The sequence below is a fragment of the Agelaius phoeniceus genome, chromosome 20 (assembly GCF_051311805.1).
Source record: "Agelaius phoeniceus isolate bAgePho1 chromosome 20, bAgePho1.hap1, whole genome shotgun sequence".
Taxonomy (NCBI): Eukaryota; Metazoa; Chordata; class Aves; order Passeriformes; family Icteridae; genus Agelaius; species Agelaius phoeniceus.
In genome coordinates, this window is record NC_135284.1 from 2,049,678 (window position 1) to 2,064,885 (window position 15,208).

The following is a 15,208-nucleotide window of genomic DNA, read 5'->3' on the forward strand; positions in this document are numbered from 1 at the left end:
CACCAATAAATCAGACAGTTTCTTTCATTTATAAGGAAGATGCTTCTTCAGGATTGTTTTGGTGTGGGCTGTTTTGGCTGGATTTCGATAATCTCTTCTTCCAAAAATTGTTATTGTGGAGACATCAATCTTTTTTAGACTGGCTCTTGCCCAGGGAAGAGCATTTTGGGGTTTTGCTGTAACATTCATCACTTCAATGCTTCATATTGGTCACACAGTTCTCAAATTTAGTTGGAATATTCAGATTTTTCAGATGTTTTTATAGATTTGTGTTGTAATACTATCTTAATATATTAATACTTAAGTAGTAGTACTGTGAATATGATTGCAGTTGAAGTCCTGATTTATTTTTATGAGGTGAATCCCTTTCAATTCAGTAATTTTCTGTGTTTTCTTCTGTTTCCAAACCCCAAATGTAAGCCACACTCAGTGTTTTTTAGACATTCGCTTTAAGCCTCTTTTGCAGTGATTAATCTTTTGCGCTTCTGTGTTTCTGTTTTTTCTTTTTTTACCCAGGGATGTTGCTGGTCACCACTGACACATTAGGCCACGATTTCCATGTTTTCCAAATCCTGACACATCCTTGGTCATCATCACAAAGTGCCGTCCATCACTTGTACACACTTCACAGGGGAGAGACCGAAGCCAAAGTAAGTGAAACTGTGCTGAGGAATAATCCCCAGGCACCTTATACATTCTGTGTATGTTGGCACTTTAATGTTTGTTTCAGCACACAAAGAGCCTTTCTTGTGCTCCAGCCACAGAAGGGATAAGAGCAGAGCGTTTAACCTGGACAATAATAAATTCTTGCCCTTTGCAATGAGGTGCTGTCAGATTTATTCAGATCTGGCACTGCCTCCAAAGAGCCCCGATTATTGGCTGTGTTTGCACTTAACCTTTTCTCATGTAACATGTTCAACATTTGTCTCGTGCCCGTGAAGGAACTGTCAGCGTTTGCCTGACTCTGGTGGTAAAAGCCACAGACAGACAATTAAAGAGTTGAAAGGAAGAGTTAATCAAAAGGCTGTGATTAGCTTTTCTTGGCACTGTGGGGGAACCTGCAGAGACTCCCCAGTTTAACTTCCCTGTTGCAAAATCCCCCTGTGAGAGATGGAGGGCTAAGTTAGGATATTATCCAAGGGTGGAGAAGTCTGGAATTGTGTTTTAAGCAATGCTCAGTGAAGTGATTTGCTGTGAGGTGGGGAACAGGGATCTGCTCTCACTGGCAGGGCTGTGCCTGTGGCAGAGACACGTTCTGCTCGAGTCCTTCATGGCAGAGCCTCACCTTTGGAGCATGAGGAAGTGCTGAGGAACCTGCTTTAAATACAGGAATAAAAATGTCACCACAGGGTAGGGAATGAGTATTGCACTTGCTGATGCAATTACACACGGGAAGCACAGACTTGTGGCAGCCTGGCAGATGTAAAGCACAGTGACAGGGGCAGCCTGGGGCTCTGTGATTGTGACCCTGGAACTGGGAGCTTTGGCTGCTTCTGGGACCTGATTGCAGTTCCTTCAATTTTTTTTTTCCTTGGGAGTTGAGCAGTTTCTCTCAAGTTTCTCACCATACCTTTGTAACAAGTGGAATGTGGAAGCTTTATTGAATGTAGCAGTGGTTGATCAAGTTTTGTTCTGGGTGAATTTACATTTCTGTAGTTTAAATACTCTAAAGCTTTCCTGCTGCCATTCTGGAAAAGTGGAATTGCTGTTACAGGCAATGGTTTACTATAAGAAGGAATAACCAATCTGGAAAGCGAGAGGAAATTAGGAAAAACTGTTCATTTGGGATAATATATACAGTTCTAACAAGTAGTTTTTATACATATTACAAAGAGCAGTGAGAGCTGTGTGTATACACATCCTCTGCCATCTACTTGGGCACGTTCTATAAGGTGTTCAATGTTTTAGAGTTATTTTTGTTCTCCCTTCACACAAAGACTCAATATTGAAACCCAAAGCACAGGACTTCAGTCATGAGGAACAAAGATGTTCTTCTGGTTTTTACAGCTGATAAATTTGTTTTCAAGGCACACATTGGAAACCAAACAGAACATGTTTTAGAGAAGAAACCCTTATTGATACATGTTTTTTTGGGATATAGTATTAGCATCTCTGTGAAAGCATTGCATTAAAATTCTCAGAATCAACATAGTAAAATTTTTTCCTAGTTTGCCACACAGTTTTCATTTGGGATGTGAACAGTATAGCTTTTGGAATGGCATAAAATGGAGAAAATTCTTACCAGTCTGAGGTGTGTTGGTGGATTTCACAGCTCCCTGGATAATTAAACAATATTGCATTGGTACCTGTGATTCTCAACACACATGGTTTGAAATATTTATATAATATGAGGGATTGTTTCACTTTTTTTCTTTGGAATAACAGCACTTGTAGCTGTTCAATGAGAAGAGAGTTTGCTGGTGCTGTTCTTTTGTTGTGTGAATTTCATGTATGAGGAGCATTAGACAAGAATTTTGGAGACTGTTCAATGTAAAACTCTCAGTGCAGCTCACACTGGGAGCCTCTGTGCCTCCTGTCTGGTTAGAACAGTATTTATACATTTGCTACCAAACCTTTTTCCTTTTTTCTTTTTTTTTCCACTCTGGTTTAAAACTAACTGTGAATCAAGGCCAATGGTCTTAAAGGTCACCTTCTGTACTGGAGCTATAAAAAGTTCTAATTTGTGTTGATGGACATGAGTGATTATCAGTGTCAGAATTTGTTTAGCCAGTACTCATTATAAATTGTTTAAACATCATCATTATGGCCTCGTTATTTGTGGGATTTCAATGTCCCTCTGAAATCAGCTCTGCTTTTGTATGTGAGATTTTGGCTGACAGAGCTTCACCCTGCTTTTCCCAAAATCTCCTTTTTGTGACTCAGATGAAGATGGGGTGGGATGGAAGGTGGGCCTCTGCCTCAGAAGGGAGTTGTGAAGACAATGACCATGGCAGAAGGTGAAGTGCTCAGAAAATTCACTGAGTCCCAAGGTGACAGTGTTCCAAGTCACTGTTCTGCAAACACAGACAGGAGTCCCTGCTTGGTTGTACCAGATCTTTCAGCTTTTGACTGCCACTTGTGCTCTAGATTTTATTGTTTTTTTCCCTTAAGAGGACAAAGAGCAGCCCTGAATAACACCAGGAAGGTCCATTGCAAGGGCTGGCTGTATTTGACTGAGTCAGAGCTGAACCTCTCAGAGGATCTGTGCTTGCACAGTTCAGCTGCAAAGAGGAGAAATGTGCTCGTGTATGTGCTGCACATTTGGGTTAAGGATACATCTGCTTGTCCTCCAGCTCCTGCATTGTGAGGCAACACTTACTGCACTCAGGTTTTTACCCAAGAGCATTCTGGAAGGTTTTTAATGAAGTCATAGCATGTTCTGAACTGAGGAAGCTCATTTACTTGCAGATGAAAGTTAGCCTGTCACCTGATGATCCTTTCTCTTTGATCTGAAATTGTAAACAGCAAAAGCAAAATCCCTGCAAACAGCATTATCTCAGCCTAGGACAAATAAACGCAACGATAGCATCAGCTGGCTGCTGGCCAGCTCCTCTGTAATCCTGTACTCTGTCAGACTCCTGCTATTCCCACTCCCAAACTGCAGCTACCACTGACTTCAGCTGGAGCAGGTAAACAGGGAATGATAAAAACATTCCAGCCTGGCTGCTGATGGGAGGCTTTTCCAGGGAATGCACGAATGTTTCAGTGAAGTGATTGCACAGAGACTGCTCAAGGTTGTGTCACAGCCTGTGCCCAGGTACTGAAACATTGGAGCAACTTCCTGATCTTGGATGTGAATCTTCATGGCCGTGAGAAATTCCTTCCTGTCTGTGACATGTTCATAGTTGCAGTTACTGAAATAGACTCTGTAAAACTAGGAAGACTTTGTTATTTCTAGGAAAGAAGCTGGGGATGGGCTTGAAATAATCAGGATTGGTTTTGGGAAGTTGATCAGTGTCAGATGAGAGCTGCCAAGAAGAAGCTGCTGCAGTCAGAAGTGGCTTGGCTGCCCTGGGGAGCTGGAGCCCTGAGCAGCATTTGCAGGCTCAGTCATTGATAGAGAGCTCAGCTCTGGCTAAAGGCCCCACGTGGATCTCCCTGTGCCCACATTCTGCCCTTGCTTTTACACAGAACTGAAATCAGTGTCGAGGACTTGGGGAGACACAGTTGGGTCTGTGTGGGTCTGATAAATCATATTGTGTAGACCATGATTTTATTATTTTTTCATTTATGTTTGTTGCTACATCATTTCCTTAATTTTCTCAGCCAAAAAAATTCACATACAGACCAGTTTTCTAATTTATTTTGACCCTTACCTCCTCGGGACTGCTGCTCTTTCTCATTGCTTAATGATACTGGTTTTTTCTTTCTGCCATCTCCCTGCACAGCATAATTCAATACTTGAGTCCTGTGCTTCAAATCAGGGTGTTTTTTCTCTGTGACACAGCACAGTGATCATGAGCAGGTCACGTTTCTGTTGCAGCACTGCTGGTCCCACTCTCCAGGTTTAATTAAATGCAGTAAAATGCACAAGAATATACAGATTGCACCTGGTGTAACTCCACACAACTGACAGAGGGGTGGTAAGAAGGAAGAAAAGAGTGCTAGGAAGATCAAAATGTGGTTTATTTCTGATCATTACTATTGAAATCCAGGGTTCAGCATTGTGAGGTTGGTTTTCTGTTCTGTGATTTACCTGGACACAGTCCTGGGCCAGGTGCTCTGGGCTGACCCTGTTTGAACAGGGAGCTTGGACCAGATGAGCTTCTGTGGCCCCTTCCAACCCAGCCCATCCTGTGATTCTGTGATTCAGAAATTATTTTCTGATCTGTACAGTATTGAAAGCTGATCCTCAGTGGGGCTGTTGACATGTGCCGTGTCCTTGGAGGACTCTGTATATTAAATTACCTGACTGTGTCACTCAGGGCAGGCTCTGAGTGCTAGCTACATTTTAATTCAGTTTTCTGGAGGATTTTACATCATCATGTTCAAAACACGGGGAAATAGAGAAGTGGAAGTTACAAAGAAGCACAGAAGAGTAATTGGAGGGAAGCAGGAGAAGGCAGGAAGCACAGTGGCTTTTTGGAGGATGTCCAGAGGAGGCCACCAAAATGTTTAGAGGGCTGGAGCCCCTCTCATATGAGGAAAGGCTTAAGAGAATTGGAATTGTTCAGCCTGGAAAAGAGGAGGCTCTGGAGTAGTGCATTTGTGGCTTTCCAGTACCTGAAGGGAGCCTGCAAGAAAGATGGAGAGTCTAGGACTGAAAAGAATTTGCAAACATCTTATGGGTTCCCAAATTAAACAAAATCTCAGGTCTGTAATTCCCTTTGCTGGTCCAGACAGAAGAGGATAGATAAAATTTTAAAATACAGATGTGAGTATTAAATGTGCCATTGACCTTGAGCTATAGAATAAACTTTACATCGTGAGAGATCTGCTGTACTTTGTACTTTATTAACATATATCTGTAAACACTATGGGGTCTTGATTGATCTTTGGTATCTAAACATTACATCATAATTAACAACAAATCCAGAAATATATTATAAATACATGAAATAATAGTACATTAACCTAAAGAACAGCAATAAACTGCAACGCTTAGCATAAACTTGAAAACCACTAATGGGCCACTGTGCAGTTTGTTTATACTGTGAGCAGTCGAGAACTCGGCGTAATGTACAGGAACGTGGTGAGGAACAGCACAGCCCAGGCATAATTTATAGGGCTTTATTCATGGACACAGCTGATTTTTGAAGTTGTTTCTGCCACAATGAGCATTGTCCTTTCAGCCTGGTCCATGCCTTCTTCCAGTTCTCCTGGAGAGCTCTGGGCTCCTTTGCGTTGCACAGATGGGTCTGTGCTGGTTTGGTGTGAGCGTGTTTAATTCATGCCCTTGGAATTGGAAATGTTCTCTGAATCAGCTCCCTGGACTCCTGTGGTTCTGCTGCTCCTCCTGGATCTGTGGAAGGCAAACGGGGCTGTTTGAGACCAGTGAGCAATAGGTGAATCACGTGGAACAGCAGCTTCCAAAATACTCTGCCCCTGCTGAGCAGGGTCTCATAGCTCTGCTCCTGTAAATCTTTATTCATTGCACACTCTGCTGTCAATGCTTTTTTCCATGTTATTCCTGAGCATGAGAACCCTTCTGCCTTTGTGGTTTCAGCCATGTTTCAGGCAGCCATGGCCACGATGCCCGCTCTGACTGCAGCCAGTGTTTGAGCACTTTTTGGGATTACGGAGTTCCACACTTTCTTCCTGTAGATCAGGAATACTTTTTTTCTGTGTAATGTTTACACTGAGGAAAAAGAAAACATCCTGTAGTGATTGTTTCCCAGTTTCTTGGCTGGGGTTGTCATTTGCCAGGGTTGTTGTGTGTAGTTTTTGAAAGAACATAACCCTCGGGGTGCCAACTGGAAACAGAGCACTAAAGTAGAAACACACAGTTCTGTTGCATGCTACAGTGAGATGGAATTTCTTCTCTGTCATCTCATAGTTCTGGTGTAACTGAGAGTGGCAGTTTCTACACAGTTCATATGTTTGGTTTTGACCAGGAGAATTTGCCACTTTAACAGCAAGTACTGAAATACTCTTGGTGCCATCGTTTTTCCTGACTCCACAGCCTTTGGAGGTTTTTGGAGCCCTTATTAATCCCTGTGGGGTCTCTAATCCCCTCTGAGCAATCAGTTAGGGTGAAACACTTTGTAAGCCAGCTCAGAGCTCCGAGTGCTGCACTGTAGGTGTTCAGAGCTGAATCCTGGAAGTGCCAAAGCTGTCAGCTCTGGGGAGCTCTCTGAGCTGCCTCCTTTGGGGATGTCACCAGGGCTGAAAGGAGCAGGTGTGCAGCGCTGGTTTTAGTGGATCTTGGTAATGTTGATGAAGCATTTTGTGTAGTGACAGTCTGTCAATCAAATATCTTGTCACAAGTCACCAGACTTAAATCCTTTTTTTATCTCCGAGGCTTCAGGCTCAGTTGGAAACTTGCACTTTGGTGAATATTTTGCTGCTTTTGTCTGGAATAGCTGGAGTGCATTTCTGGAATATTTGTCAAGATTTTATCAGTGTTTACTCCAATTTGAGTACCTAGTGCATTGTAAAACTGGCTTCAGTGAAATCTTAAAGAATTTTATTTAGCTTATGCTGTTTAATAATATAATGAAAACTAATCCTTTCTCTATATGTTTGTTTGCTGTGCTAAATCCCACTTATGTCCATGGTTCCTTTTAGTCAGCTTTTACCTTTAAAAACATTTTTGGAAGAATTGTTTCAGGACTTTTTTTCTCTATGATAAATCATTTTAACTTCAACTACTTGTTTTCTTGAGTTGTCTGCCAGGACGGGCTTGGAAACAAACTTTAATCTCTCTTTTAAAGCATTCCTTCAGGAACAAGAATTTGCTTTCCATCAAAGCGTTGTGTAAAGCACACTTGAAAGAGAATTAAATCCTTCTGGACTTCGTATCTGAGATCTATGCAAGGAGTAACCCTAGTGGAAAATGTTTAACTGTATTTTTATATTTGCTTCAAAACTGACCATTTTAAGCTAAAATAAGACTTGTGCCAGTATTGGTCAAAATCAGGCCCAGTGGTGAGATCTCTCTCTTTTGTTCTCATCCCTCCCTTTTCCCGTTTTTGGGCAATCTCTGAAGATTAAACAAGCAAATACAAAACATGCAATTGAAACAATTTCCCAGCTCTTTTTAGAACAAAATTCTGTTTGAAAACTACATCAAGATCTCGTGGCTTTGTCATAATGGTTTGTCGTCATAATCTCAGAATATTTTGAAAAGTACACAAAATTTGGAACTGTGAATTACAGTGTATATACCAAATACTAAGTCCATTGATAAATGCACCAAAATTCAAGTTATTGCTCAAATGTGAGGGAGTTTTTTCCCATTTCCAGTTCAGATTTGTGTTTGAGACACGGCCCCTGTGTTGGAGGTGTGCACCTTGGTGGCTTCATTCCCCTGTCGACCTTTTTTTCCAGGTCCAGGATATCTCCTTCAGCCACGACTGCCGCTGGGTGGTGGTCAGCACGCTCCGAGGCACTTCCCACGTGTTCCCCATCAACCCCTACGGAGGCCAGCCCTGTGTCAGGACCCACATGTCCCCACGCGTGGTCAATCGCATGAGCCGCTTCCAGAAGAGCGCGGGGCTGGAGGAGATCGAGCAGGAGCTGACGTCCAAGCAGGGCGGGCGCTGCAGCCCCGTGCCCGGCCTGTCCAGCAGCCCCTCTGGCTCACCTCTCCATGGTAAATCCTCTTCCTTCCTTTCTCTCTGCCATCAGCATAATGTGGATTTCATAAAATGCTGTAGATATCGTGCAAAAATACGTGGTGTAAGCAGATAGTGCAGGAACAAGCCAGGGTGGAAACGCTTCGGAAAAATCAGTTCTAGTTTTGCAGTTTGCTTTAAGAATTGATGCTATCACAGATGTGTTAATAATTTCTACTCAAAACTAAAAGGTTGGGGTCTTTAGGTTTCAAGTTTTGTTTTCATGTCACACACTGTCAGTAAACTGGTCTGTATTCAAAGAATTTTATTGCCTAAATTCTCGTTGCTCATTGGCCTTGATGATCACAAAGCACATCTGGATATCTACAATAATACTGCTTGGGGAGAAATGTGGAAGAAGGCAGTGGGGAGCTGATGGCACAGATTTGTGTCTGCTTTTTGTGTGTGTGGGAACAATGTGACAAATAATGTGTAAAGGTAAAACAGTCTGTAAGAACTGATCTGTCCATCCTGTTCCTGTGGTGTATGTGCCTTGGAGAAACTCAAAGGATGTGAAGGGGAGCTTCAAAAAATGTTCAAAAATTACCAATGTCACAGCTTTTCCAGTTTATCTTTCCTTTCAGCTTTTTCATGGAGTCTGTGCTAGAGGCTGTCTTGCTTGCATTCAGGATTTGCTGCATCCTTATGCCTCCTTTCTGTTGAGAGTAAGTCACAAGTTCCATGGAAGTGGAAGTTTGAATAGCAGTTTGTTTGGGGCCACCCTTTTCCAGTCTGAGAGTATTAAAAATGGCCAGGAACAGTCCCTCTGCCCTAATTATGAGTAGGATTAGGAGCTCTTGTGAAAGCCCAACTATGTGCTGGGCTTTCTGCTATAGAGGGAACCTTTGTGGGATTTCTGAATCAAAGGAACTGTTTTATGACTTGGTGATTATTAAGGGAACCAGACTTGTCTCAGAACAACCCTCTCTATTTTTGCCTCTCTTTGGACTTCTCTGAACAAAGGTTTGTGCATGGCTGTTCTGGAGCCGTCCTCTTCTGCCTGGAGCCACTGGAAGGCACCCAAAACGTGCTCGGAACTTTCTTCCTCTTTGGAGACAGTTGTGTAGCCACCATTTCACTTCCTCTCATCTCTGTACAGCAGCTCAGCCTGAAACAGGCTGGGGAGTGCTCCAAAGGTTTGCTATGGCACATCCAACTACTTGTAACTGTGAACATCATGGAGAGGAGAGGAAGGAACTGTCAATTTGTGGCTAGCACCCAGCCAATTCTATTTTCTGTCCAGGGAAATTGCACTGAGTTGTTGCCTTTACAATCCTCTGAGGTACATTTGAAGTTTTGAATAGATTTGACACTTTTTAAAAAGAGGAATCAGCAGTTTCAGGATGCTCAGTGGTGGAGGTAGGAGCCAGGCGTGCATACACGAGGCACAGAGAAAGGCAGCAGCTTTTAGGGGAGTGTTCAAGAGTTCTGGGGCTTCAGTTTGCAGATGTCTGTCTTGAAAGATAATAAATCAGATTTCTTTCAAGATCTCTGTGCAGCCATCACTGCTTGAAAATCAGATCTGTTTAAACAAACAGCTCCACTGGAAGTCTGCACGTGGGTGCTGAGAATTAAGGCAGGAAGGTGGCTTTGATTCCTGGAGGACTTCACACAGATTGTGCTCATCACTTCCACAGTGCAGAAGTTGGACACATGCTATGATTGTGTGTGGGTAACTTGCAAAATTTCATATGAACGTTTTCCATGAGAAATTTGTGGGGATTTGTAGAGGAGTTAGCACAGATGCCTTAAAAATTGAGGAAAAAAAATAGTTGTGTTTGAAAGAGTCCATTTGGTAAAATACTGTAATATTTTCAGTAATTTTATTGCTGCTTTTTCATTTCAGTAATCTTTCAGTTCCCCTGGCTGAAGGCAGGCAGGATATTGAACCCTATTCTAAGCTTTTTATAAAAAGCCATTTATCATCAACTTTTAAAAGACCCCTGAAGTTCAGAGTGACTTTCAGCAGAGGGACTGTGTGTGTGTGTGTGTGTGTGGCAGCAGGATTAGTCAGAGACCGATGATTATTTTAATTTGTGAGCTAAGATGTGTTTACTCAGATTGTAACAGCTCCTTACCATATTATAATGTTAAATTATTGTTGTTTGGAGGAGTCCCGGCAGTCTGGTGACAGAAGTGTAAACGAGTACTCGAAACAGAAAAGAGCAGTTCTGGGTTTAATTCTTTGCTTTACTTCTAAGTCTCTCTGCAAGCCTTGGTGAATTTTATTCAGCTGATTTTGTCTGTCAGCTCTCTGCTGTGTGACAACAGTAATAATCTCTGTGTTCCCCGCGTGTGCAATGACTTTAATTTTGCAGCTTTCTTCAAGAAGAATAACTGTTATGTTCCTTAATCACCCCGCTAAGTGCAGATGATTATAATGGAAATAAAACCAGAGCCCATGTCCTGGAGAGCACCACTGCTCAGGGACAAGGTGTTGATTAAGTGACTGATTCAGAGGAGATTGTGGCAAACTGGAGGATTTTTCTGTGTGCAGTCACGTCATCACGATTTTCCTCTTACATCTTTTCCAATTTTCAGTAAAGCCTACATAAAAAACCTGCTTTTAATCTTTATGCTGATATCTGTCTTATCTTCCCTTTTGCTTGACAATCATAACTTATTGATAGTAACTTGTGATTAGCTTTTGTTCTTGTAAATATTTTCAGAGCTCGGGCTCTGTCGGATTTTTCTCACTTGTTTTTTTCCTCCAAGTCTCAAAATGAAACTGTTTGCAACTGTTTGTGTATATAGTAGCAAGGCAATCTATTTACATTATGTTGGAGCACCCTAGGACTGTTTACCCACACAATGTCAGCCTTTGCTGGGGGTAGGGATGATTTCATTTCCAAATGAATCATTGTTTGGCTTTGTTCTTTCCAGCAGAATGAAGTAAACTGTTAAATAGAGGATGATAAAGAGATATTTCCTTTGCACCTTTTATAGCCGACAGAGATTTTGTTTGGGCTGTTCTGTCTGTTAATGCAGCGAGGTTGTATTTTTGTCATTCCCTTGGATTGCCAGAGTGTGTTGTCAGGAATATCTGAGTTATGTTGGGATCCTTTTATGGGCTTTTACTATTATAAGACTATTACAACATCGGTTGGTTGTTGGGGTGAACATTAGGGTAAAATATGGCCTGATGTGACCATTTCACTTGTATAAAATTGGGTTTATGGTCCTTACCTGTCTCCCAGGTAGGCTGTGGGATTAAGGGATGAGTTGTTAAAGCAGAGCATGCCCTTGGTGTTGCAAACTTCTCCGTGTTCTCTTCAGGACACATATGAATAGCAAGGAGCGTTTTGCTGTAAAAATGTAATGCTTTACTTGGATGGTTGAAAACTGCACATAACTCCGATTATTTTAATCCTGCAAATTAAAATTTACAGAATGTTATTAATTCTTGCACCACCAGTAAGTGAAATAATGTCTGTGTAGCTCTGCTCGCTCGGTTTTCTCTGCTGTTGGCTGCATGAATTTCCAGGACCAGAACAAATAATAATCCAGTAAGTTAGCATTGGATCTACAGCTACACATCCACACCTACTAAAAATATTCCATAATAATATGATACTCTCTGAATTTGCCTTGCATTTCATTGGGGATTGAAGTATTTATTTATTTGCCAAAAAACTGTTCATAGTACGCCGTGGTTCTGTTTCAGATTTAATACCGATGCTGAGAGGGAGTATATAAATTTAGAATTATTAAAAAACCATGTTGTTCTCGATACAGTGTACTCAGGCTTGTATTTATCTCTTTATAAATGTTTTAGTATGGCACGTTTTTTCATTGCAAAATCTTTTCTAAGTTTAAAAATCAAAAGGTTTTCTCTTGCTTTTCCTTGATTTGTCACAATCGCAACATGAGTAAAATCCAAGCGTAAAACTGGAAGTTTGATAAACATGCAGCCTGAGATGCTTTACATATTTTCACGTTACTTTTCACTATTTCCCAGAGTGAAACTCCTTTTACTAGAAGAATTCTTATGGGAAAGCAGAGTTGAAAGGACTGACATCATCAGCCCTTCCTGAAAAACAGATTGGTTTCCTTTAAGTAACACTCACTTAAGAAACCACCTATTTAGAGAGAGGCAGACAAAAATAGTTTCAAAGAAAATTAACTGTATAATAACTTAAAGCACTGGAGGGCAGTTCTTTCACGAAACGCTGTGAACACGAGCTGACAACGGTTCTTGAAAAACTCTCTATTAAGTTTAATTTTTCTCTTTGTAGCAGTTTGCGCAGAAACAGCAGAGCGAGCTGCAGCATCGGCCCGCGTTGTTTTATCGTGCTTTTAACATTCCTATTTGTATCATTGTCGTGCTTCTCCACAGCGTCACACTCGGCTCTTTTTTTATTTTAAGCGTCATTTCAAATCATTTCAAATAATTCCTTTTGCAGCTCCATTTCTTAGCGCAGATTTCGCGCCGGACGCGCCGCCGGCGCCGGCTCCCTCAGCGCTCCCGCCCAGGGCCTGCAGGGGGCGCCCTCTCCCCGGCCATGGCGCCTCAGGCGGGGCCGGCCCTGAGGGGGACCTGGCGTGGAACCGCCGTAACCCGGACAAATGGTGGCGATGAGGATAAACCCCTCTCTTTTTCACTAATACTGGTACTGAGCTGTTTGCATAGGCATCGTAAATATTTATTTACTTCCAAATAGAAACCCTCCACATTCGCTCTGCTGCTTGAAGCATCGAGCAATTCTCTTCACACCTTTGCCTGAAGTTTCTCTTCACCAGTTTTAAGGCAGTTGAGAAAAAAAACCAAAATTAATTGACCTAGTGGGAATTTTCTGCTAGTGACTTTTAGACACCATTCTGTGATGATTCTTTCTTTCTTAAGCAGTCCTGGTGGTGGTGATGGAAGGTCCCACATGTAGGGCTGGGAGAAGAGGTGGGAAGAGCTGGAATCACCAGTTTGGGAATTGGCCAGCAGCTTACTGGATTTTAGGAAGCTGTGTTTGCTGTATTTTAGCTGCCTTTTTCCCCCCTCTCCTCCTTTTTTTTTTTTGGTAATTGATAGAGAATCAGTGGAGTGAAAGAAATGGGTGGTGTATTTTGGATAGTTTCTGAAGTGGAAGGAAAAGATCCATTCCCTTCAGATAAGTAGGGAAGTAGACTGATAAATTCTGTCACAAGGGAAGTTCGTGTCTGTACATCAAGTGTTTCTAAAGCAGGATTTTGTAAACAGTATAGATCGAAGACTGGGGCATGTTTGTGTTGGTATTTGAAAGAGAAGTTTCAAATACTCTGGATAGATTGAAAATTGAAGGAGATGGACATCAGAAGGGAATTGCAGCTCTGGAGATTGGGAGTGTAAAAATCTATGACTGAGTGATTTAGCACAGCAAATGCTGCAGCAGTGGTCAGAGCAAACTGTTTCAGAGAGGCTGTGGGTAGACAGACAGAGGGGAAATAATCGGCAGCACACAGGAGACTGCGATGGCAGAGATGGATCATGAGGTGAAGGGAAAGGGGAAGGCAGAGAGGAGTGGGATTACCACAGATGTGAGCGTCCCACTGAAGTTTTCCTGTCAAGATGGATGATTTCAGTCTTGGTAATATCAAATGGAAGGAAATTTTGAGAGGGTCAAGTGCTGATGTGTCAGAGTCAGGTACTGAGGGAGTCCACAAAGTGGTAACTGGAATTTTAAGTGTTTATCTGAAAACGACTTACTGAATGACAGTTTGTAATTCTATGGTTATTTCAATTGTTCCTTTGATTACTCTCTCTTAGTTTACAGTAAACCCGTGTTTTTAGATCTGCAAATTTCCCCAGCTAACCAGGTACATAAAAGACAGGCTAGTGCATTTCCTTTCTGTACACTGCAAGTAATAAAGACATCCTGCAGCTGATGCAGTGCTTTGATCGGGTTTTGCAGTTGCCAATTGGAAATTGATAAATAATGATACTAATGATCTATGAGAAGGAACATGCTTGACTTTACATTTTCTCAATGTCCCAGTTCAGAGGGTTAGGTACACTTGTGTACAGCTGAAATGAGTGTGATCAGCATAAAAGCCATCACTAGGATTGAGATTTGGAGTAACAGTGCAGCTGAAAAGAGTTGGTCGCTGAAGGAGTGACGCAGGAAAGATTCTCTGCATGGTTCATGGCCAAAGCACAAAGGGGAAAGGCTGGAATTAGGTCAGGAGAAGAGTGCAGTAGCACAGGGGAGACACTGCAGTCCAGACATTTGTTGGTGGGTCAAGGAATGTAAGTGGTTCAAGGGAGCTGCCATCAGTGAAATGACAGAAAGTAGCTTTGCTCACCTGATACAAGCCTGTAATATGTTGGATCAGAAGGTGAGAAAGTAGAATCTAGAGTTTTTCAAGAGACTGTATCAGCTGAAGGAGGAGGTTTAAGTATGGAGGGTGTTGCATGACAAGGGAGGTTTGGCATGAGGGAAGGTGAAAGCATGTGAAGCTCTGTGTAAGTAACCCACAAGGGGAAGGAATGGGGCAAGAGCTGGTGGGAACAATCATTTTATCTGATGGACATGCTGAGTTCAAGCCCAAACACCTTCTACTTCCCCTGGCAGTGGGTATTCTGGGAATCCAGGGCTGCTCCCTGGTGTCTGCAGCCTGAATCAGACTTTCTGTCTATATGATTGGTGATGGATTATACAGTAAATGGGTGTTGCCCTTGCTGCCCTCTTTTTTTTTTTTTTTTTCAGTTTATTATTCTTAAGTAAGGCATTTAATCAACTGTGCATCTTTGGTAGCCTGAAAAATGTAAACACTTTATGGAAAGAAACGTAAGCATTAAGATTAGAAATAAAATATCCTTCTATCTTTTAAAAGGTTTATCTTTACCCTTAAATATGCTGATTGAGCTTATTCTTTTTCGCTTAGCCCTTGTGGGCTGTTAAAATCAGTTGCTTTTTCCCATCTCAAGGAAATGCATCTTTGACACTTCTCATGACCTGAGT

At 42.0% G+C, this 15,208-nt stretch overlaps 1 protein-coding gene across 13 annotated transcripts in view; it reads left to right on the plus strand.

The window, feature by feature from the left end:
• The window catches only part of BCAS3 (BCAS3 microtubule associated cell migration factor), a 301,404-nt gene that overhangs the window by 71,004 nt on the left and 215,192 nt on the right, over positions 1-15,208 (plus strand). For all 13 annotated transcript variants that reach the window (XR_013184844.1, XM_077188620.1, XM_054647217.2 and 10 more), the window contains exons 14-15: positions 517-650; positions 7,990-8,254. Coding sequence is in view for 12 of the 13 variants with exons in the window: in XM_077188620.1 (XP_077044735.1) it covers positions 517-650; positions 7,990-8,254 (399 nt within the window). In the remaining variant the exon portion in view is untranslated. The remainder of the gene's footprint in view (positions 1-516; positions 651-7,989; positions 8,255-15,208) is intronic.